The 22,803-nt window shown below is 48.3% G+C and overlaps 1 protein-coding gene across 3 annotated transcripts; it reads left to right on the plus strand.

Moving 5' to 3' along the window:
* Positions 1–579: 579 nt before the first annotated feature.
* On the plus strand, positions 580–21,510 carry CLK3 (CDC like kinase 3). Of its 3 annotated transcripts, none has more exons than XM_044450463.1 (13): positions 580–722; positions 8,808–8,959; positions 12,073–12,283; positions 14,545–14,638; positions 14,901–14,967; positions 16,370–16,486; positions 17,041–17,207; positions 18,163–18,257; positions 18,662–18,791; positions 19,359–19,441; positions 20,079–20,158; positions 20,428–20,518; positions 20,988–21,510. In XM_044450463.1, the coding sequence occupies exons 1-13, from the start codon at positions 693–695 to the stop codon at positions 21,171–21,173; spliced, it is 1,503 nt and encodes a 500-aa protein (XP_044306398.1). In that variant the 5' UTR covers positions 580–692; the 3' UTR covers positions 21,174–21,510. The 3 variants fall into 3 exon arrangements, with proteins under 3 accessions (XP_044306398.1, XP_044306397.1, XP_044306399.1); XM_044450462.1 differs by lacking the exon at positions 580–722 and adding an exon at positions 4,885–4,944; XM_044450464.1 differs by lacking the exons at positions 580–722; positions 8,808–8,959; positions 14,545–14,638 and having other exon boundaries at positions 12,147–12,283.
* Positions 21,511–22,803: the final 1,293 nt, after the last annotated feature.

A 22,803-nucleotide genomic window follows, 5' to 3' on the forward strand; every position in this document is an offset into this window, starting at 1 on the left:
TGCAACACAGGGGAACCAACACAGTCATCAGTGTATTTAAAATAGGCAGAAATTCAACAGGCAATTGCTGCATCACCTGCTGAACTTCTACCTGCTTATAGAGCACTGTACATATGAGGTTCCTTTCTATTGACTCAGACCATCCGGCCCAGTGCTGCCTTTAGGAGCTTTTTCCACATCTCGTACCCTCCAGATGCTTTGGACTAGCCGACATCGCGAATAACAGCCAAGAGTGATGGGAGTTGTGGTCCGACAACATCTGGAGGACCGAAGGCTGCTCATTCCCGATCACTGCCCACTCTACGTCCCCGCGGTCTTTTGTCTCCCTTCTAACAATCCCGAGCCGGAAGTCTGCGTAGAAACGCACAGCGCTTAGGTCCCCTTTACTCGCAGCCAAGCCCCGTCTTCGGTCCCTTTGCCGCAGTCCTCCCGAACCACAAAGCTGAGCGGGTAGAGTGGCCGCGCCTCTCAAGCGTCACGTCAAGCAGGAAAAAAAAAAGGAGGAGGAGGGAGGGAGCGCGTGAGCCGCTCTGGCCCGCCCGGGGCGTCGGCTGCCCACAGCGCAGGGAGCCGCGCAGTGCGCCTGCGCGAAGTGTCGCTTTCGGCCGTCGCTGGCGCAGGCGAGTCGGAGGGCGCGGGGCAGCCGGAAACCGGGGTGAGGGACGCGGCCCGCTCGCTGCCCGGCGCGGAGGATGAGTGGCCGGCGGGAGATGGGCGAACAGGTGAGGGCGGCGGCTCTCGGGAGCGGCGGGGCGCCCGCCGGCCGCGGCGGGGCCTAGTCGGGAGGCCGAGCCCGGGAGGCCGTGAGGGGAGCCGCGACCTGCGCCTGGGGGCGGGGCCGCGCCCCTCCCCCGCGAGCCCGAGCGCGCGACTGTCGCGCCGCGCAGCCGCACAGCCCGCTCTGGGGACGGCCGTTCACGGCCCCCGCCCCGCCCCGGGCCGCGTCTCCCGCGGGGGCAGGTTCGGGTTCAGCCCGGGCGCCGCGGGCCGCGAGGCGGAGGGGAGGCGCGGGCGGGAGGCCTGCCCCCGCGTTGGGCGAGCCGCGCTGCGTCCCTCCGCCCCACGGCGCGTTCGCCCGGGGGCAGATCCCCGCAGGCGCCTCCCCGGAGACGGGCTCGCCCCCGGAGGGGCCCGCTCCGCGCCCGCGTTGCAGCTCCCCAGCGCCAGGGCGGAGCGGCGGGCGGGAGCCTGGCTCTTCGGGCTTCATTTTAGCCCTGCTGCTTTGAGAAACGAGCTCCCAAGAGCTGGGCGTTTGTTCCTGGCTTTTCGTTGGGTTTCGTGCTTGCAGCCTGTAGTTTAATGGAGCCTCGCAGTCTCGCATGTGTACAAATCACTCCAGGAATTTCTAATGAAGGGTGTTGCTGGTCATTTTTGTAAGAAATCGAAAAGGCAGGTAAGGGGGCTATTGTAGCAGGTGTTGCCCCCTCAATCTTCCCCCTCTCCTGGTCATTGAATACTGCGGTAAGATACAGGTCCTGGGGATAAATTACTAACTAGAATCCGATTATCATCTTGACTTTGTTTCCACGCTGGGTCCTAGACTGGCCAGGTCGACTCAGATTGTATTGTTTTTATATTGAGTTTATTTGTTTATTATTGTGAGCCGCCCCGAGGCTTCGGCGAATGGGGCGGCATAGAAGCCTCCTAAATAAATAGATAGTATTTATTTATTCATTGCATTTGCAGGGAATGCAGGATCCTCCTCCTTTTATCCTCACAACAACTTTTGAAATAGGCTGAGAGATGGTGATGGCCATTACCATAGGTTAGGCCAAGATTTAAACCTGGCTTTTCTGAGTCATAAACTGACATTCTAGCCACTGAAGGCACAATCCTGTGCATGTTTAGACAGAACAAAATTCCTACAACTGCCATCATTAAATGTTCATTGGGTTTGCCTTATATTGCTGCTGTGGTTAGTATTTGTATAGCCTGTATCATTTCAAATTGCAAGTTGAAAGTAGAGGATCTTGGGATCGAACAGGGAACAAGCTAACATGGGTTATGGAGTGTTGCAGGTAGCAGGAAGCTAGAAGGATATTTTTTTCTTAAGGAGGGGCATTGAATCTTGGGAGCCGCTATCTTGCAATCCAGAGTGGAACTGTCCACACAGCAGTTGTCACCTCAATTAAAACTAGGCCAAAATCCATATCCAGTGAAACTTGGCAGCGGGAGTTGTGAGCATTGCACCAGCAAGGCAGTGCTATTTGGTCTTGGGTTCTTTGGCTGGGCCTCAGCATGTGTAAATCTTAATTTTATTTTACACTGAGGAGCGTCAGTTGGGTTAGTGGGACAATCCAGCCACCGGTTGACCACCGCAGTGCGAGAGATGGGTGCTGCTTAAGTTTTTGTCAAGTAAAAACTTGTATTTGAGCCTCAGTTGTTACAGCCCTAAGCATTTTTTAAACGATCATTCTGGGCCTAGGTTGCATGTGCTGGGCTTCGGGATAGCACATTGTATGGTTAATTTAAGATGGTGGTTAAATAGGCTGGGAGTTATGGTTGTCAGGCCCATTTAGGGGAGACCAAGCCTGTTGCCCTTTAATCAGCAGATGGAATACTAGATGGCTTGTCCGGTGGAATGAGTGTGGAAGCTGTCATGTAGAAAAGCAGCTGGCTTCAGATATAGCCCTCCCCTGAACCAGGCTGATATCTGAAGTGCACCTCTCTGGTGAATGAAGGCTTATTAATTTAACCCATTGGCTTTTTAAAGAATGATGTTGCTATTACGTTGAAAGGGTCACATAAAATTTGACTGACACCACTGGAATGGAGTAGATGTCAGTCTCAGAAGGCCAAAAAGAGGGCGAAAGTGTTAAGGTTTAAAGTTAAATGCTACCTTAGGATTTGGAAAGGAAGTAGAATGGGTTCTATGTATATTGGAGATGGCCCTCTTTTTTGTTTCATTGGTATGTAGTTGTGTCCTGTAGGAGGTGGCCTCTGAGCAGGCTGTCCTTAGTGGAGTCTTACTACTGAATCCAATGTGTGTAGCGCTGTGTGTAATGTCTCTGGAATAGTTTTGGATCTAATCTTGCATATTCTGTCTGTCAAAGCCTCAATATTTTCTTAATTTTATTCTTAACATTTAATATTCAATATTTGGATAGCTTCCTGAGTGAGAAGAGCTGGATTCATTCCAGCAGAAGTTCTTAATTTTTTTACTATCACATTACCTCCTTTGATATCACATTGAAACAGACTTTAAGAAACCAGTGAGACTGGCTGGCTGGATAGGGCAGTGGTATTTTAATGTTAAAAACTAAGGAGCATAATTTGTGGAATCGGTCATTTATATTGTTCTGTTCTTATCTGAGCCATAGTCAGTAATTCTTCTGTAAACATTTTTTTTATTGCGAGCTGTGCAGGGCTAGTAAGGGAAAATGCTAATTCTTTCTGAACACTAGAAATTGAGGTTCTTTAATAAAATTAATCAGCAGTAAGTTAAGAGCAACCAGGTATATTTTGTGGATTGTATTTTTCTTGTTATTATTTCTTTCATAACTACCACCTTAGATGGATTTCAGAAGAATGAGATACTTGAGGATAGCTTAGCTTTTGCTAGCGAAGGCTAAATTTGAGCCGCTGTGTTCAGAGGAAGCTACCTGGTTACTAGATGCAGAAGAGAAATTGGAAAGGCTGTCACCTTCATGGCCTCCTTGCTAGCTTCCTGAAGACTTTCATTTGAGATAGAATCGGATCAGTTGGGTCTTTGGACTTATCCAGCAAGGCAGCTCCCTTTTAAATGGTTATGTTCTCAACTGTGTTTGTTTCAGAACTAATTTACACTGCTGTGAAAATAGGTATGTTCTTGAGTTTCGCAGAATGCCTCAGTAAGTGGAGTAGAAAATATTAAACTCTGAATATAGAGAACAGTGTTACACTAATGTAAATGTTGCCAGTTTCTTTGGAAATAAGGAAAATATTTTTTTTCTCCACATACAGACCCACATCATGCTGCAGGTTGCAAATCCATTGCTTTCAAATGCAGACCCACTCCTGGCCATTAAAAGATACAAATGATAAAAGCTTGATGACATTTAGTGAAGATTATTCCTTCTTCCAGCTCACTTCCTGGCATATATTAAATTACATTAATAATCTTGAATGCAGGTGCAGTGCATTTATGGACTTGTATGCATTCTGTGATGTTTACTTTCTTTTAAAAATGGCTTGCAATTCTTCATTAGTTGTATCCTGTTCAACAAGGAGAGTTGTTGTGTTGTGTGAGTGGAAGTTCCTGGGTTTTTTTTCCTTGTGGATGCCTAAATTAGCAATAAATAGAGTTTCACAGGTCCCCCATTTAATCCATACCTGTGAAAGCCCTAGCCAGGTGTGCCCTTCATTTTGTTTCTTTGCACATACTCCTACTTCCAATTTCAGATTAGCATGGTAGATTCTTGCATGCAAGAGAATTCAGCTCATTGAGCTTGTTGCGGGAGATCTCCAAGGGGAGTAAACTATAACATTCTTAAATATTTCCTTGATGGAGGCATCTGCCTTCAGTTAGGATCCTCGAGGTGATATTTTGATCATACTCTACCACTGTTGGACCTGAATAATTAGGAAGCTGGGCAGTGTGCATATGCAGGAGAGCAAGATAGAAGACACTCAAAGAATGCCATGCTTTGCATTCCTGTTTGGCAGCTAGTTCTGCCAGTTGCTGAGCTGGTGGGTGTGAATGAATAAGGTGTTGGGAATAAAGCTAGTGTCCTGCTAGTAAATCTTGGTGCTGCCACCCACCCAGTAGTTGATTTCCCCCGGTGCTTTCTGTGATTGCATTGAAATGGAGAGTGGTAGAATATGGAAATTTGAACAGAAAATGTTTTGAAGGCAGGGTGAGTACTGCTCGGTCATGTTACCTTTAATCCACTGTGTTCTTTTCAGGTCCCCTAGTAGATGAACAGGACAGATTTTAACCTTCAAGGAACAAAACCAACCAAACTGGTATAGTTGGTATTTTGGCATATTTTACCACTCCAGGCTATGTTCAGATATGGTAGTAACTCTCCTGCATCCTACGTGGAAGTAGGACTTAGGGAATTTTTTTAATCACGGTGCATGAGGAGCTGCGTTATCCTGAGTATGATCTTTGGTCCACCAAGCTTAGCATTGTCAGCACTGACTGGCAGTGGCTCCTCAGGGCTTCAGTCAGGAGTTTTCCAACCCTGTCTGGAGATGCTGAGGATTGCGCCCGGAACCTTCTACATGCCAAGCAGAACCTTCTACAAGTGGGTGCTCTTCACATTGGCTATGACAGAATAGCTTGGGCAGGTCTTGGTTTTCAGGACATAAACTCTATGGGCACTCAGATCATACTCCGTCCATCAGTTGGCCTCATTTAAAATCAGTTGCAACTCTTAACTTCATTTGGATCTTTTTGGGGAAAGGGATTCTCAAAGCCTTTATGGTTTAAACCATAGGCAATGGCAGTAGAACTGAATTTCACAGAAGAAATATGGGACAGCAGAGAAAGGCACAGTACATTTGTTCCTTCAGCAACCAGTCACATTCCTTTTCTTAACCATATTGATAAAAGCCATATAGGTCCCAATCCTATGTATATTTAGACTGGGAAAAAGCCCTACAACTCTCAGCGTTCCCCAGCCAGGCTTTTTCTGTATAAAATGCATAGGATTGCACCCATAATTATGGCCATGACTGAATTATAGCAGAGGACTGTATTATAGCAAGATGCAGCTTGGATGGGCAAGCATTACTGAAGGTTAGCTTTGATGATCAAAAATAGTAAGGGAGAAGGAGACAAGGAGAAGAAAGAGCAGTTCAGAATTATTAATGAAACAAGAAATGTCATGCACTGGAAATTCTGCTTTATGTATTTAGGCATTTGATTTCTAAGTTACATTGATTGTTAGCAGCGGCATCTGTAAAGCATTGCCTTTTGTGATTAAAATTTTTGCTGTTGGGCAAGGAATTGATTTTCTGCCATATGTTCCAATTAAGATATCTATTTAATATTCTTTTAAGCTGTTCTGTCCTGGTAACTCCCTTGAGATTTTATGATATCAGTTTGTGTGCAAAGTCCAAGACTGCCCAAGTGATCCAAATACTGTCTTAGAATAGCACTTTTGTAAAAGAGATGGAATTGTTCTATTTTCCAATGATACAATTGGTATATTTCCAGTGAATACAGTTGTCTTATTTCCAATGGATACAATCTGTATCCAGACAGAACTACAATTTACACTTGCTTCTGCCTGGTTCTTAGCACTGTAAAGATTTTATCACCTATAGACAGTTACCAAACACATTTACCTATAATGCATCTTCTCTGCGTAGCAAAGCAATTATTGAATGCAGAGAAATAGCAGCCTTGCAAACAACTACTTTTCTGTTGGTGTTTTATTATAAATGATCTCCTTGAATTGTCAGGAACACTTTATTTGCTAAACAAGTAGCTTCCTGTTTTATAGCCCTGCCAGTAGATAATTTCAATCTCAGCAGTAGTTCAGATAAATACATTTCATTCCATTTTATTTTAGATCAAGAGGCTTGGTCAAAAATTGCAGCTGCAGTTGCCGACCCAAGTGCTTTCAGAAGCTGGAAAAGGCAGATCACCCCACTCAGACCCCACCTCCTTTTCTAGTCTCCATTTCTGGTATTAGCATCAACCTGCATTTGCAGAGAACTCCCTGAGGAGAAAGGCTGGGAAGAGGCCTTGTATGCACAAAACGTTGCACCAGTTTCCCAAAGAATCCTGGCTTATCATTCCGGAGAAGCGCGCTGATGCGTGCTGCCTGATCATTCCCCCGTAGTGGCTGTGGCTGTAGGCAGAGAGGGCTGTGGCTGTTGGGCAGCATGAATGCAATGACATACCAAGAAGAGCTTAGTCTTGCATCTGAAATAGGGCTCCTGATTTGTCACTCTTCCAGTGAGCCAGAATCCAAAGCCACCGTTTGTTTAGCTCTTTCCTCACTTGTTCAGCAATGACAAGTTTGCACACAACGCTTGTGCTTTTTCTTCATAGAGCACTTCTGATCTACCTGTCATTTTCAAACATTCTCCATGCAGGCCAGCTAGCAGATCTGCCTGCCAGGAATTGATTAGAAATGTCTCTCAGTTTACGCCTTTTTCTTCCACCCTGTTAGGTTACTGGAAGGTGTCAGTGGCCGATCTCCTCAGGTACTTGGCCCTGCCGTATCCCTGGTGTCAAATCTCTGTCCCTAGAGGGGTCACTTGTCCCACATGGTAATGTTCATTTCAAGGATCCAGTTCCCCAATCAGCTGCCTCTCTTGGTTCCCCAGAGTTCAAAGTAGGAATTTCCCCTATAAAAAGGTCATTTTCTGAACATCCTTGCTTCCTGCAAGTAACTTTAAGGTCCTGGTGTGCTATTATTTAGCGTATAATATCTAAAGAGTCTCTTTTATGCCTCCTGGCTCCCCCCCCCCACTTATCATTGTGGGCTTAATAAAACTTAATAGTTTAGAATCTGGAGTTCACTGGGACTTTTGAAGGCCTAAAGAGGAACTTTCCCTTGCATGCCTGGCCGATGTTTTACACCCACATGCAGAGAATTGGGGTGACTCAAAGGCTGCCTTGCAGTGGTAAGTTTCTGCTGGCTGTTGCCCTTGCCCTAGTCTGATGCTTGCTGTCTCCCCCCCCCCCCCCCAAACAAGAGAAAAATTGGGAAGTGGTGGCAGAAATTGATTGAAAAGTCCATGTTTGGCCGCGGCACGGCATCGCTGGAAGCTTTCCATGCCCCGGAGCAGTAGCCAGCTTCCTTTTGGCTGTGCACTGTGCTGTGTATGCCTGACCTAATGCAAACTGTTATTGTTGGCATGTACTGCTTCCCAACTAAAGAGTGAACCAAGTTACTGTACAAAACTTGTATAGAGCTCTTGCACCGGCTCTTCAGCAGTAGATTTCTGTAGGCCTCTCTTCCCTAACTTGCTGCCCTCCAGATATTTTGGACTAAAGCACCCTGGACTTCTGAACACAAGCCATACTGACTGTGGCTAATGGCAGTTGGTGTCTGAAACATCTGCAGAGCACCAGCCCGGGGAAAGCTGCTGGATGTTTGTGACCTGGCCTTCCGTATGTGCCGATGAAGTAAAGGGCACCCGCTGGCTTAGTGTTGCAGCGTCAAAGCAGCAGGCCCATCAGCCAAGAGACTTCCTCCTCTGGGCTTTTGCCCCCACAGATGCAGCCTGATCCCGTGTGTGTTTTCTTAGAAGTAAACTCCATTATGGTCAATGGGGTTTATTCGTAATTAAACATACGTAAGCTTATAGCTGTTCCCCAGCCGTTCTGGAGTAATTCCAACCAACACATGCTCTGTTTTGTACCGTTAAATTTCTTACCATCCCTGTGTTTTGGCAAAGAGGCAATAATGAAACTGATCCGGACAGCAGACCTGAAAGCTCTTTGCATAACATAAGTTCTAAAATGGGATTGCTGGCAAGAAATGAATTCCAGTTCAGCAGCGTCTTTACATGGTTTGTCAGATGACCATCAGATCAAGAGTGTTTCTTTCATCTTTGCCTGTTATGCTTGGGCTATAGCACTTCCAAGGAAGGGGTAGTATTCCTTTAACATGATGATTCTTCGTGGTTCTGTTGCTCGTGTCATAAAGAGCCTTTAAGTGCTATTCATGTCAATATTCCTGGATTTCATGATGCACTAATCTGACTCTCTGAAGGTATTTAAAAAAATAAAATGCGTAAACTCTAGCAAGATCTATTTGGGTTGTAAAAGGTGCCAGAATGTTGTGTGCCAGGATTGCCGGGATGAACTTGTTTGACCAGAAAGCCCATTCTGGTGTTCATGCAGATACCTCCTTTGTGTCTAGATGCACCACTGCAAACGCTACCGCTCTCCTGAGCAGGACCCCTACATGAGTTACAGATGGAAAAGGAGGCGGTCTCGCAGCAGGGAGCACTATGAGGGGAGAGCGCGGTATCCAGTTCGCCGGGATCTTTCAAGGAGATCACGTTCCAGAAGGTGAGCTGTGGGGGGAGGGCCTACCTGCATTGGATCCAGCTTGCTCTTCAGAGTTGTAGCCAGAAGCACACTGGGCTAGAAAAGACCTGGGCACCTTCCCCACAAGGATAGATTTGTCAGGAGCTGTTGCCTGTGGCAGCTGAAGGGACAACTCCAGGTTCTGACGCACTGTGCTGCTGAGAATGGATGGTGGAGGAGCTGTGGTTTTCATGCCCTGTTTGCATGATTCACAGAAGCGCACCTCGTTGGGTCTGCAGGAAGCAAGCAGCTCTGTTTTCAGGTGCTGTGCACCACAGAATATCAGCTTTCTTGTGATGGAAAGCGCTTCCAGTTTCAAGGTTACACATGCTCTTTTGAATTGCCTACCCACCTTGGAATTTAATGTAAGGCCAACATACATGGGTTCTCCATGCTCTCTTGACAGCTAAGGGCTAATATTACAAGACTGGAATGACAAATGGCCGCCTGCAGGAACACAGTGGGTGGAGGATTTAATGCAGCTTTCAGGTGTTGAATGGGTGACCTTTCTGTAATCTACAGAGAGATAAATATATGGATATTTAGAGAGTCTCTGTTGGAGTCTGTGCATAATTATTTTAATAACAATACTATGTTCTGATATATAGTAATATATTGTTATATTGCTGTCAGGCCATTTCTGGCTGCTGCATGTATGCAAGCCCTCCAACACGTCCTGTTATTATTAATTTCATTTCTGTAGCACCCATAGCCCATCCATGACAGTCCTGCCCAGCTCTTGTTAATTTTGTGGCTGTGGCTTCCTCCATCTTGTATTCGGTACTAACCTACAGAGATATTTTAAAAAATCTGTAGTTAGGGCTAGGGATCATTTTACATCTTATTCAATAATTCTGATGTTTCAGTTTTGTTCATTTTTTCTTCTCTAAGGTTTGTTTGTTTTGCACAATAAATTTTTACAGAATCAGAGTACAAGTGCCTGCATGAGAGAGCTATTGTCTGCATATGCAAAGCTTGTGGGTTTTCTGGTGGCATCAGTGCCTGGCCGCTTTCGGGCATAAGGAAGTGCCAGGTGCCTTTGCTGTGACGCAACATGGCTGCTTTACTTTCGCATTCATTCATACACAGCTCTGCAACGTGTCCCTTGAAGCAGATGGGGAACGTGCAAGTGCCGTGTGCATCTCTCACTTGCGAATGTGTTGCTCTGTGGTCTCAGCTACGTGTCGACAGTGTCCTCCTTCCTGAAATAAACCATGGGCAGAGGAGTGAGACACATTCGTCTTGGCTTTATAAGCTGTCAGCTTGGAAGCACTGCATTTACATAAGATTTCATTGGGCTGTTCTGTGGAGGGCGGTGGGGAGGTTTGGAGTTGGAATGCTTGAAATTGAAGAAGGGAGTCAAAAGCCAACCCACCGAGGGCTGGTTTCTCTTCCCACAGCTTGTGTGCAGTAGCTGCTTTCAGTCTGTTTCTCATTATGGGAGTTCGCTATTGGATCATGAACTAGCAGGCTCTGAGGGAAAGATTGCCGAAGTGCAGTTGGGTATCTCTTGAAAACTGTTTCAACAAGGGCATTGTAAATAATATTTTTCTCGTTTCATATTAAAAAGGCACAGCTTAAAACTGCCTTTCATATACTAAAATAAAGGCCAAATTGGAAAAAACCTTGCTCATTTTGGTAGAATATTAGCTGTCGGACATCAACATTGAATCCCTGCTCGACCACAAAGCTTATTCCCTCAGAGTCACTCTATACTGCTTCATAAGAAATAAACCAAACATAAATATTTAAACACTTTATTCTTTTTTCAGAAAAAAATGCTACTGCAGTGATAGCATTAAGTTTCACTGTTGCTACCGGGGCACTGGCACGTTTCACACAAGAAGCATAGAAGCTTCTAAAATCTCTTACAGGAGAGTGGAAGTCATGCTTTCTTCAGGGGTGGAAAATCTTTCTGCAGCCTCCGTCCAAGATCCTTGTGGAGGAGGGTGTGTGTGCACTTGCTGCTGAGCTCTTTTATCCCAGATGTTCTGTCTGTTACACCTCGCAGTCTGTATAAAGCTGCAGGGCAGAGGCAGGAAATGCTTGTCCAGAGCTGCTGTTTACTGCTCTTCAGTTGGGTGCCAGCAAGCCACCTCATCCGCTCCAGCCCTAGCCAGGTGTTGTGACGTTGACTCAAATTATACACGATCCTTCACTCTCACGGTGACTTACAGTATCAAAAAAGGGAGAACATTCCAGAGGTGAGGTGTCACAGCTTCCATAAGGTGGGAGCACTTGGAGAAGAACCTCTGGTGATGCTCTCAGAATAAGGTGGGTGCACCAGCAAGAAGCTGGGTGCTCATGGCTCAGGCCGTAGAACTGGCAGGTGAGGGTGGGAGGACACAAGAGTAATGTGGGAAGGGCTGCCATGGTGTAGTGGTCAAGAGTGCAGGACTGGGACTGGGTTCGAGTCCCCGCTCAGCCAGGGAGCCTGCTGGGTGGCTTTGGGCCAGTCACAGACTCTCAGCCCAGCCTACCTCACAGGGTCGTTGCTGTGGGGATAAAGAGTGAGAACAGCAGGAGAATGAGGCAAGCAGCTCTGAGTTCTTTGTAAGAAAAAGGTGGGATATAAATCTAAGGAAGAAATGACTTTGCTTTCCACTTCTTGCTATAGCAGATAGGAGAAAAAGATCATTGTTTTATAAGTTTCATGTAGCATGTTAAAATAAATAAAATTGGCTTCACTGAGGCTCCAGCTCAGCTACAAAGGTAATATTTTCCCTGGTTAATGGTGTTACAGGACCCATGAATTGGGTGCATGGGTTCCTTTGCTATTTATCTATCTATTTCATCTTTTTATACCATTCATTAGCAAGTAAAAGCTCTTGGAGTGGTGTATGTGTATGGTCAGTGGGTGTGGATAGCTGTGCTTAGTGTGCAGGTACGGTCGGTGTCTTCAAGTGCTGCCTGAGCTACCTGGTGTGCGAGTCTTGAGAGCGTGGGCCGCTGCTCTGACTGCTGTCCCAGACTTGTCCTGCCCCGCAGTAAGACGCCAGAAGCCGTCTGGCTCGATTGGCCGTGCATCCGCCCGTCACGCGTGGCCTGCTCCCACCCGCTCTTACTTGGCAATTTGGCTTTTCCTTGCAATGCAGCCAGGACAGAATGCCATACCAGAGAGGGTACCGAGACAGAACAGACAGCGAAGTCTACAGGTTTGAAGAACAGAGCCCATCATTTGGAGAGGACTATTACGCTGCCCGTCGCTCACGCCATCAGCGGAGAGACAGAGAGCGTCACCGGACAAGGAAGCACCAGCACCGCTGCCGGAAACGCAGGACCAGGTCTTGTAGCAGTACCTCCTCGGTGAGTAGCATCCAGAATGAGTTCCGGATTGGTCAGGGTCTAGCTGCATTCTAGTTTTTTTCCAGCTTTGAAGAACACTGGTGAGTACTTCTAATCCCTCTCTTTCTCTCCTCAATACAGTTGTGACACTGGTTATGTTAGCTGCTCCTAGTCTTAATGCTAACGGCAGGTAGTCATAGTGGCTGAGACGCAGATGAGCGTTCGAAGATGAAGTGGGTGGGGGGCAGGTGAACCTGGCACCTGCCAGTGCTGATGTGGGGAGGACTTTCTGCGCCTGGTTCCGGATGACTCTGCCACATCCTTTGCTTCCCACGTAATGACGATCCGCTCAACTCTGTACGCTGTAATGCCTGGCAGTTGTGTTCAGTGACACCAAGCAGTCCTCAGTGGCTGAAACAGGGCTTCTCTTCCAGCACCCTCGCCTTCCTGTGGCTGAATCTGGTCGATCGTGTCCGACCAGTTTCTCAGCAGTACCAGGGCTACCAACACCGTGGTGCCAGCCTGCCGGGCTCGTCACCCTTGCCGTCCCCATGTCACGTATGGTGGCCTCCCGGGGCTCAGCACACCTCAGTGAAGGAGGGGGTCTCGAGCACCCGGCGCACCATAATGCATGGCCGGCGGGGGGTGTGGCCCGCTGGGTCGCAAGTTACGCAGGCAGACGGCCAATACGCGCTTCCTGGCTTCAGTTCTGTTTTGGCGCTCGCTAGAGAGCAACACATAAACCTTCTTTTAAATATATTTATTATTCACAAACAGCTTTTAAACCCCTTCCTTTCCCTGACCCCAGCCCACAAAGGAAGAAAAATGATTTCTTTTTCAAAACATTTCAAAACATTTGAGCTTTGTTTTACTGGTTCATATATTATTCTATAGCTCCCATTTACCAGAAATGGAAATGCTGTAACTGGTGTGTGCTTTGGTGTATCTAAACGTGATAAGCGTTCTGTGGGTGGTCCGGAACGCACTATTTCGGTTCCTGTGTTTTCGAGCCACACTGGCTCATGTCTTAAAAGCTGGGTTAGGCTTTTAATACCCTCCAACCCCTGATTCCCATCTTGGAGTTTTCCTGTATGGTGCTAAGGGTATGGAGTTTGGTTGGTGTGACTTACTTGCATACTGTGAACCTTCTTCTAAGGATCTTAAGATCGCTTCAGCTTCTCTCCATTTCAGATACTCTTTCTTAGGATTTTTATATGGTTTGTTCTGCAGCAGAAGGGGAGGGGATCAGAAAATCTGTAACCTGTTCTTACAGCTCAGCCCAGAGAAACAGAAACTCTTTGCATATTGAAAGAGTTGATTGGGAGAAAACTTGTTGACAGTGGAACTCTTCGGGATTGCGTGGCTGTTTTTCCTTCTTCAGTAGAAACTAGTAGAAATGCAAGATTGACCCCAACTCCAAGAAATACAGAAGCTTTCCTGAGGACTGGGGGGGTGGGGGGGAAGTGGGGGGTGGTCTGATGTCTCTAACCCAGTTGGCTCTAGTCCTTCCAGCAGTGCTGGTCAGTAGCATTTACTTTTAATTCCAATGTTGGACTTGGCTGCTGCTTTTAGAATACCTCTAAGGTTGCTTTTCAACTCAGAACGGAAAGCACGCAGAAGTGGCACAGGGACCACAGAGGTGATCGGGACAGACTTGTTAGGCGCATGAGAAAACTCAGATGGGCCGTGGTTGCTTCAGGCATGGAGAGAGACCTGAATCTGATCGGGCTGGAACTGGAGCGCCCCCGCAAACATGGACAGGCAGGGAGATGGGCTTGCCGGGGGAGTGGGAAGTTCGGCTTCTGCTGAGTCAACGGGCTTGTCTGGGGGTGGCCCCTCGTCTCAACTGCGGATAGAGAGGCCGCTGCCATTGCCTCCCTCCTGCGCTGCTTGCCGTCTCTTCCCCTCGCGGTTGCGAAGGGGCAGTAGATGCCTTTGGGAGGTTGCCAGGCCACGGGGCACGTCCCGGCGGCCACACCCCGCTCAAGAACGCCGTGGCACCACTACCGCGAGGCTCCTGCCTTCCATAGCCAATCAGTTTCTTTACATACCTGTAGCTGTTTTTTAACTTTTGTTTTGAAGTCGGTTTGTGTCTTGACGTGTCCCTTGCAATATCCCTATCGTTATATATGCTGTGTGCCTTATGAAATGCTGGGATCTGGAAAAACCAACCACCGACGCATCGTCGTCTCTCCGCCTTTGAATGACAACTCAATCTGCCAATCGGAATTGCCCGCTGTGTGCGATTGGTCGGATGGCGTTTCGGGGGGCGGTGTGTACAGAGAAGCCAACAGAGCAGTAAGCGCAGCAGGAGCGTGGAAGATGACAAAGAAGGCCACCTGGTGTGCAGGATCGGCGATTGGCTCCAAGAGCGATGTACAGCCACCTTTCGTAAAACTTTACCTCTCTACTTTCTATCCCCATGTTAGACGAGATCGCTCGCAGTGTACGGGAGGGGTCTCTAGCGTTTATTGCTTATCAGTGGACTGAACAGTAATTGCCTGAAGCAGAAAGTAGACCATCGTGTGTTAAGAGCGTAGCAGTGAGAGCCTTTCTTGAGACTTGACTGCTGTGACACTGCAGGACCTCACGCCTCGACGTAGCCAGTGCTCACGTCGCCCTTTGTTTTCTCTCCTAGACGAAATTGTCGGGAGCCTCGGCGAAGGCACATTTGGCAAAGTCGTGGAGTGCATGGACCACGCCAGGTGAGCCGTCCGCGATCTTGCCGCTCGGCAGAGGCTTGCTCGATGAAGTGTTCCGCGGAAGGAGAACTAATGGCCCTGAGTGCCACGAATTTAAAGTGTGTTTTAGGAACAGCAGCAGGTCATTGGCTACTTCTCAATTCAGAACTCGGGAGAAGTGCAGTAGTGCTAGAGGGAGAGCAGCCCGGTTGGTTTTTATACATACTCATCCCTGAAGAGTTTCCATGTTGCTGATTGCTGTCAGAATGAACATGTGGGGTAATGACACTTAGCTACAACAGCATAGCAATTTGTGCTGAATATTAATGAAGCGGAGCAAAACAAGATGGAAACGGAATAAAATAACCTCCTAAAATAGGACCCAAAAGTCAGTGGCCTGAAATGGCTGTGAGGAAAAAAAGGACCGCACTTCACTCTTGTTCCACGCATGAGTGCTTCCCCTTCTGTGGAGAGAGAATGCCTAGGTAGGCATGAAGCACCTCCCTGGCCCAGAAGCACTCGCTCGGTCTGACTGGGCTAGAGGCATCTGTCGGTCCCGGGCAGGCAACCAGTGCCTCCAGAAGCTTTGGACCACAGCTCCCAGAACCCCTGACCGTTAGCCATGCGGTCTGGCACTTGCGGAAGGAGGGACCCAGCGCCTTCCGAATAGTGGCCACATCCAGGACCTGTACTGTTTGTTTATTTGATTTCTATCTCACTTTTTTCTTACAAACTCAGACCAGCTTACATCATTCTCCTCCTCCAGCCGCTAGAGTTATCCACACAACAGCACCCCTGTAAGGCACATCGGCCCGATAGTCTGAGTGGCCCAAATTGGCTCCATGGCTGGGCAGGGACTAGAACCTTTTTATTTAAATGCTATTTTAACTGTTAATGGTTTATTTGTTGGTTTAAATTGACCAGGCTGGATCCACTAATTTGATTTGATTTGATGAATTTTTTGTATTTAATTTATTTGATGAATTTTTTGTATTTTATATGATATTTTATATGGGATTTTAATGATTGTAAGCCACCCCGAGGCTCATGCGATGGGGCGACATATAAGTTGTTTGAATGAATGAATGAATGAATGAATGTTGTTTAAATAAATAAATAACAAACAAACCCAGATTGCCTGAGTCGCAGTCCCACGCTCTTAACCACTGTGCCATGCTGGCTTTGGTACGAAAGCCTCTATGAAGTGATGCTGATGTAGGCTTAGCTTCTTTCCCCCGTTCAAGTCTCGGTTTGCATTTTCATGAGGTCACGAGTTGAAAGAGGAGCTGGTCTCTCTTACTTCAGGACCTTATTGTGTAGCCAGGAGTTAGACTTGAATTTAATTTCAGCCCTTTCCTTGCTAGAGAACTCTGCTGTTGTCATTACTCATGTTTCTATTTCTTTTTCCGCCCACTCCTTTCTGTAGAGGCAAATCTCTGGTAGCTTTGAAAATTATTCGAAATGTGGGCAAATACCGTGAAGCCGCCAGGCTAGAAATTAATGTCCTAAAGAAAATTAAAGAAAAAGACAAGGAAAATAAACAGTAAGTCTTTTCCATTGGGGCTATTTTGCTGTCGATGTTCTTAAAGGAAGAAACCCTTTCAGGCTACTCAATATGGGAAGACATAAAAAGAAACCGCTCTTTGGGGAGCAGGGAAATTACCGCTTTCTCCCTCTGCTCAGGAGAAGTTGGGAGCTGGAACAAGGTGGTCTTGTCCCATTAATGCCTTTGATTTCCCTTCATGCTTATGTATAGGACCATCTTGAGGAATTCATCTGTTTATGCATAATGTATACTTTGTAATTAATGCGAAGGTTGACTTTGCTGTCGCTTGGGGCTTCCCTCAAAGTAGCTTGCTCACCCAGTATGTCTCAGAAGATAATTTCCTGCCACTGCTAACACCAGTGGGACAGCTTGCTAGCCTTTGGCTTGTTGGTCCTGCTCAGAGGAGGAGTGGCGGCTGAAGGGCAACCTTGTATAGCTCAGGGGCAGGCAGGTGCTTGGGGCCCACAGTCCGTTCCGTAGGAAGCAGGGCTTGGCCGTGCTGCTTACTGGGGAGCCGCATTCCTAACCCGCCGTCTCTTCCTCGGGACCAGCTTGTGCGTCCTGATGTCGGACTGGTTCAACTTCCACGGCCACATGTGCATTGCGTTTGAGCTGCTGGGCAAGAACACCTTCGAATTCTTGAAGGAGAATAACTTCCAGCCGTATCCCCTTTCACAGATCCGGCATATGGCCTTCCAGCTTTGTCATGCCTTGAGGTGTAAGTACTCCATCTGCCGTGCTCTGGGAGAAAGACGTGTGCTCTTCCCAGCACCGTTGGGGTGGGGAGCGTGTTCACTGGTGCTGGTTTCTTCTGCTTCCGCCTTCGTCATACTTGCCTTCGTAGTGTAGCAGTCGATGTAGAACCTGACAGACAGTGGAGCTTCTAGGAGCTGGGCTCGCGGACAGCACATCGCCTGGTTTAGTGCTTCCCGAAGGATCCTCCATGTTGCGATGGCCTGCCTAGTGAGGCGGATCCAGTGAGAGGGCCAGAGGATGTGGGTGGGAAGGCTGCGCAGCTCACTGGGACGGCACTGTGGAGATCTGGCCGTGACTCTTGGACAGTCCGCCTGCGGAATCTCCAGGTGTGCAGCATCCCAGCTTGAACATAACCAGACCCAAATACGATCTGGATACTATGTTTATCTGCCACCTTTCTGCCGATGTGCTCCAGGCAGTGTTCTTTTTAAAATTATTACAGTGGCCAGGAAGAGGGTTGGGGTGGCCTTTGGTGGGAGCGTGCAGTGGGGGTCCTTGTGCCAGCCAAGTTGGTGGAATTGGCAATGAGACTGCAGGAAGCAGGTCTCTTTCTGAGCCATTGAAATAGGAACTCTTTTTCAGATTTCATATGTTCTTCAGCAGTGGCCTGATACCATAGACGCACAGATTTACACAAATTGCTGCAACATACAGGCCTGCAAAATTTTGCTTCTATATCCAGACTTCTCAATAGATAGTACACCAGTGAGCTCATTCCTGGGCCATAGGCCTTGATGTGGAGCCAAAGCACGTAGCTTGACTCTAAGAAGTATTTTATTTTATGTTGTGAGCCGCCCCGAGGCTTCGGCGAAACATAGAAATGTTTTAATTAATTAATAAATAAATAAATAAATAAATAAATAAATAAATAAATAAGAGCTGCTAAAGTCTCTCCATTCCTGCCTGCTTTTCTGCAGTTCTTCATGAGAATCAGCTGACTCACACTGACCTCAAACCTGAGAACATCTTGTTTGTCAACTCAGAATTTGATACTTTGTACAATGAGAAAAAGGTGGGTTTCATTTGACATTGTGAAAGTTCTAGACTAGACTGTCCTTTTTTTTTAGGGCACATGGTAAGAAATGTGCGTCGGTGGGTACCTTTAAGGGACGGACTACGAAGCCAGTGTGCTACAGATTTGGCATGTTACATGGCCCAGACCTTGGAGGCAGGGTCATCTGGGTGAGGGGGCTCCGGGTGACTGACTGAGACCTTTCCTAGGCTAACCCTCCCAGCCGCTAAAATCTGTGCCACTTGCCACGCCGCGTGGCAGCGTTCTGGCTCTTCCGTGAAGCACGCCACCACCTCGTTCAGTCCTGGAGGAGCTGGCCGCCCACCCGCAAGGCGTTCTCCCTTGCACGCCCCGCCTTCCGGGAGGCAACTGCACGGAGCTCCGGCACGTCTTCTGTGTTGCAGAGCTGTGAGGAGAAGTCTATCCGGAACACGTGTATCCGGGTGGCAGACTTCGGGAGTGCCACGTTTGACCACGAGCATCACACCACCATTGTGGCTACTCGGCATTATCGCCCGCCAGAAGTCATCTTGGGTGAGTTGTTGCGGACTCCTAAAAATCCAGCGAGCGCGTCGAAGAAAGAGTTAGGAGGCTCGGCTGGCTGATTGGCAGCAGCAGCAAGAACCCTCTGCAGATCAGGAGGACTTTGGGGGAAAGCACCCAAAATGGGAAGAACCGGGGCAACTGGACAGGGAGGCTCCAGTAGGGATAAGAAGATGCACTGGCGTTTTAAAGCAGTTGAGACTGCAGTTGGTGTGCCTGGCCTTTCTGAGTGGGCGCACATGCCTGAGGTGTTAGCCGATGGTGTCCAGGGGCAGCAGAGGGCCTCCGCCGAGCGTTGACGTAAGCTGGAGGACTGCTGCAGCTCACCCACTTTACCTTTTCTGTGCGGTGGCACCTGGCGGAGCAGCTCCTCTAAGCAGAAGGCAAGCGGAGTGGGCAAGAGCGGATGGGCTTCCTCTGGGCCGGGTGGACCGTCCTTGAGGGCTGAGTGGAAAACCCCGCATCCCAACGGAAGGAGAAGAGCACAGGGCGGCATTCGGGTTGGGGACGTGGGCGCAAAGGGCCGTGCTGGCACTCATCCCCTGTTCTCTCTTGCAGAGCTGGGCTGGGCACAGCCGTGCGATGTCTGGAGCATCGGCTGCATCCTCTTTGAGTACTATCGCGGGTTCACGCTCTTTCAGGTACCGGAATTGCACTGCTGCCGTTCACACTTGGCCTAGCCGGTTTTCTCTGGAGCACTGAAACAGGCAGCCCACATACCCTTCAGCCTGGACGGTGGCAGGAGCTGTGGGGGAAGGCAGAGCAGACTTGCTGGACCTGGCCCATGAATGGGCCGGGGCTGGGGGTGGGGGGGGTGGGCGCCGGTAGGGTAGGCTGCCATGGCCAGGGTGAGGTCGCCACTCAGTCCGGCAGGCAGTGGGATGTTTCTTTACTGGCTGATTGGTTGTGCGCCAGTGCGCAGTGCCTTGCTGCCTGCTGTGTGTTCAGCGAACTCCAGCCTTAGCCTTTGCCATGTGATCCACACCTGGTTTATCAGGTGGCTGGTTAACAGAACGGAAAGCAGAAGAAAGGGAGCAGGACGGCTCAAGCGAGGCCAGACTGTAATACGTACATCCGTCCCAAAGAAAATGGACGGCATCCCACAGCACTGGGAAACGTTTGCTTGGTTACTGGGGTGCCTGTGCCCCACTGGGCTGCTGCTCTCCTTCGAGCCCTGGACACGAAGCGTCTTTTGCCCCGTCTGCAAGGGCTAGTGGGGGTTTCCATGAAAAGGGAAGCAGTCGAGCCTTGCCTCATTTTTGTTTGGTTTTATTCCAGACTCATGAAAATAGAGAGCATCTTGTGATGATGGAGAAAATCCTCGGTCCAATTCCACAGCATATGGTCCGCAAAACACGGTAGGAAAGTTTCTTTCTCACTGATGGCTTAATCTTTTTCTGGGGGAGTAAATAAGGGCCCCCCCGGAGACATCCACTGCCTCGTGTGAGGAGCATCCACATGGAGCAGTAAAGCTGCATAAATGGCAGCAGAGGCAGTGTGTGCCATGGGCTTGCAGGATCGTTTGGGAAAGGGGTAACTGGGTTTTGGCTGGCTCTTGAGGGGGTACATGATCTTGTGTGCTCATGCCCTTGATGACCATTCTCCTCCTCCTCCTCCCTTCACCCAGGAAGCAAAAGTATTTTCACAAGGGAAGCCTGGTGTGGGATGAGAACACTTCTGACGGGAGATACGTGCAAGAGAACTGTAAGCCGCTGCAGGTAAGAGCAGTGGAGGTGGTTCTGCTGGAGCTTTTCAGAGCTCTGCAGGTGGATAATCTGGTTTACCAAGGGTTGAGATAAAGGCGGTTCTCCCACTGATTTCTCACAACCCCGGAATGCTCCGTGCCCTGTGCTCCCGTCGCTGCCATCGGGTTGCTTCTCCCTTAGTGACCCGAGGGGGCTGCGTTCAGCCGCCACGGAGCAGCAGCGCTTGGGTCATGCCTACCCATCGTGTAAAAAGGCCAGGGGGAGTTGTGTGTGGGCCGGGTCCTCTCTTAGGTCTGTTGCTGTATTGCCTGCCGTCCATCACAAGTCCTCTCCTAGAAATTTCAGGAGTACTTACTAAGCATTTGCACTGAAACACAGGTACTGTCATCGTGGAACTTGCTCGCCTTTAAGACTTCAGGACAATTCTCATCTGCTTCTCTCTCTCCCCCTCTCATGTCTGTTCCCCCCCCCCCCCCCCCAGACATACATGCTGCACGATTCCACCGAGCACATACAGCTGTTCAGTCTTATGAGGCAGATGCTCGAGTTTGATCCCGCCCAGCGGATAACGTTTGCCGAAGCGCTGATCCACCCGTTCTTTTCCGGCTTGTCCCCAGAGGAACGGCGGCTGTGCTGCAGAGATTCAAGCCGGGACCTGAGCAGATGACAGGTGGGGAGGGCAGAGTTTCCTGCAGTTTGTGTACATACCCAGAGATCGGCCTGGTCTCCTGTCGGGCAGCCGCCAGCAGTCCTCCTGTAGCGCAGTGTTCCGAGGTGCTGGTGCAAGGTCAGATTGGACCCTGGACACGGGAGGGGCAGAGGCAGCGACCCAGAAGCACATATTTGTCTCATATATTTATATGTTGTAAAGTTGAAATAAAGTGTTTCATATTGTTTGATAATTTACTTGTATGACTGTGTCCACCTATTTTTGCTCCCTATCCTACTGATTTTTTTTTCTGTTGAACAATAAAACAGTGGTTTTATATCTTGCCACAAATCTACTTTGGGAGTTGATAAAGTAGTTTCTTGCCTTGCTGTGCTATCAGTCCTGTTTTTCCTTTGTAAGAAACCCACCAAGTGTGGGAAGACAGTAGAGTCCATATTTTGGCTGCTATTCCATCCTACTTTTTGGCTGATCCAACTTTAGTGGCTTCCCATAGTTAGAGGCATGTGCTTCTGTTGACCAGGTGTTAGGTGTTGAAACAACTGTGCCGGCTGAGGTTAGCACTAGAAGTTTCGCTGAGCTCTTGTGCCAAATTAAGGTGAAGCGAGACTGTAGCTTGGTGCTGCATCTGAATGGGCAAGCCATGCCTTGGCAGTTGGGTGGAAATTAAAATGTGAAGGTGTGTCTTTGTGAGCTGTGCAAATTGTTTTAGCATAACGTTTGTACTCCCAAGCCATAGTGAAACAATAGTGCGTCTAGCTCATGCTGAAGACCATAAACAGTTCTGAATGGAGTGGCTGACAGTTTAGAGCCATAACTTGAGCATCCAGACAAGGATCTGGTTCACACATAATGTTAATGAATTGTAGGTTAACCGACTCACGGTTTGCCTGAATTGTATGCCACGTGGATTTCAATATGCAACCCCTAGTCCAAAGTTCAGTTGAAGTGTGAACCAGACAATATGGGTTAATCACTAGATTAACTTTGGATTTTCAACTACCACCATTTGGGCCAGTTGTAGATTGCATATTTAAGTGGCAGTGACAAGTACCAAACAAACCACTGATTTATGTGTTTATGAATTAACCCATGATTGGCTGCTGTTATGTCTAAATGGGGCCAGCATTAGCAGAAAGCACGACTTAGTAAAATAGCCGAACCCGGGCATAGAAATGTTGACATCGGGCCAGTGAAGCATTATGCCTAAAGTACACGGGCGTGTAAGACAACAGGGCTGGTCACCAACTTCCTCACATGAGCCACCCGCTACCTCTTTGTAACCCCATATTCCTCGAAAAGTTCCGCTGTGTACGGTTAGCAGTGTTGACCTGAACATGAATAAAAACCCTTCGCATGATCGATCAGGGACACTGATAAAGTTGGGTTCCCAGTTGTGTAGAACTGCTTCGGCTTCCTGCATGGGGGTTGGGGCGGAAGCTGGCGCTACATCTTCCTGTTCAGCCAGGGGCAGTGGGACTGGTGTGCCCGGCCCTTCCTTGCCTGCACATAACTGTGCATTCTGTCGATGCTTGGACAGGGCTGTCGTTTACTCTCTCCGTGCAATTAAGAGAGGATGGGAAATCCCTTCCTTAACCAAACTTTTAATCTGTCTGAGATGTGTTGAAAA

Source organism: Varanus komodoensis, unplaced genomic scaffold (genome assembly GCF_004798865.1).
Source record: "Varanus komodoensis strain SLA01 unplaced genomic scaffold, ASM479886v1 scaffold67, whole genome shotgun sequence".
In the NCBI taxonomy this organism is placed as follows: Eukaryota; Metazoa; Chordata; class Lepidosauria; order Squamata; family Varanidae; genus Varanus; species Varanus komodoensis.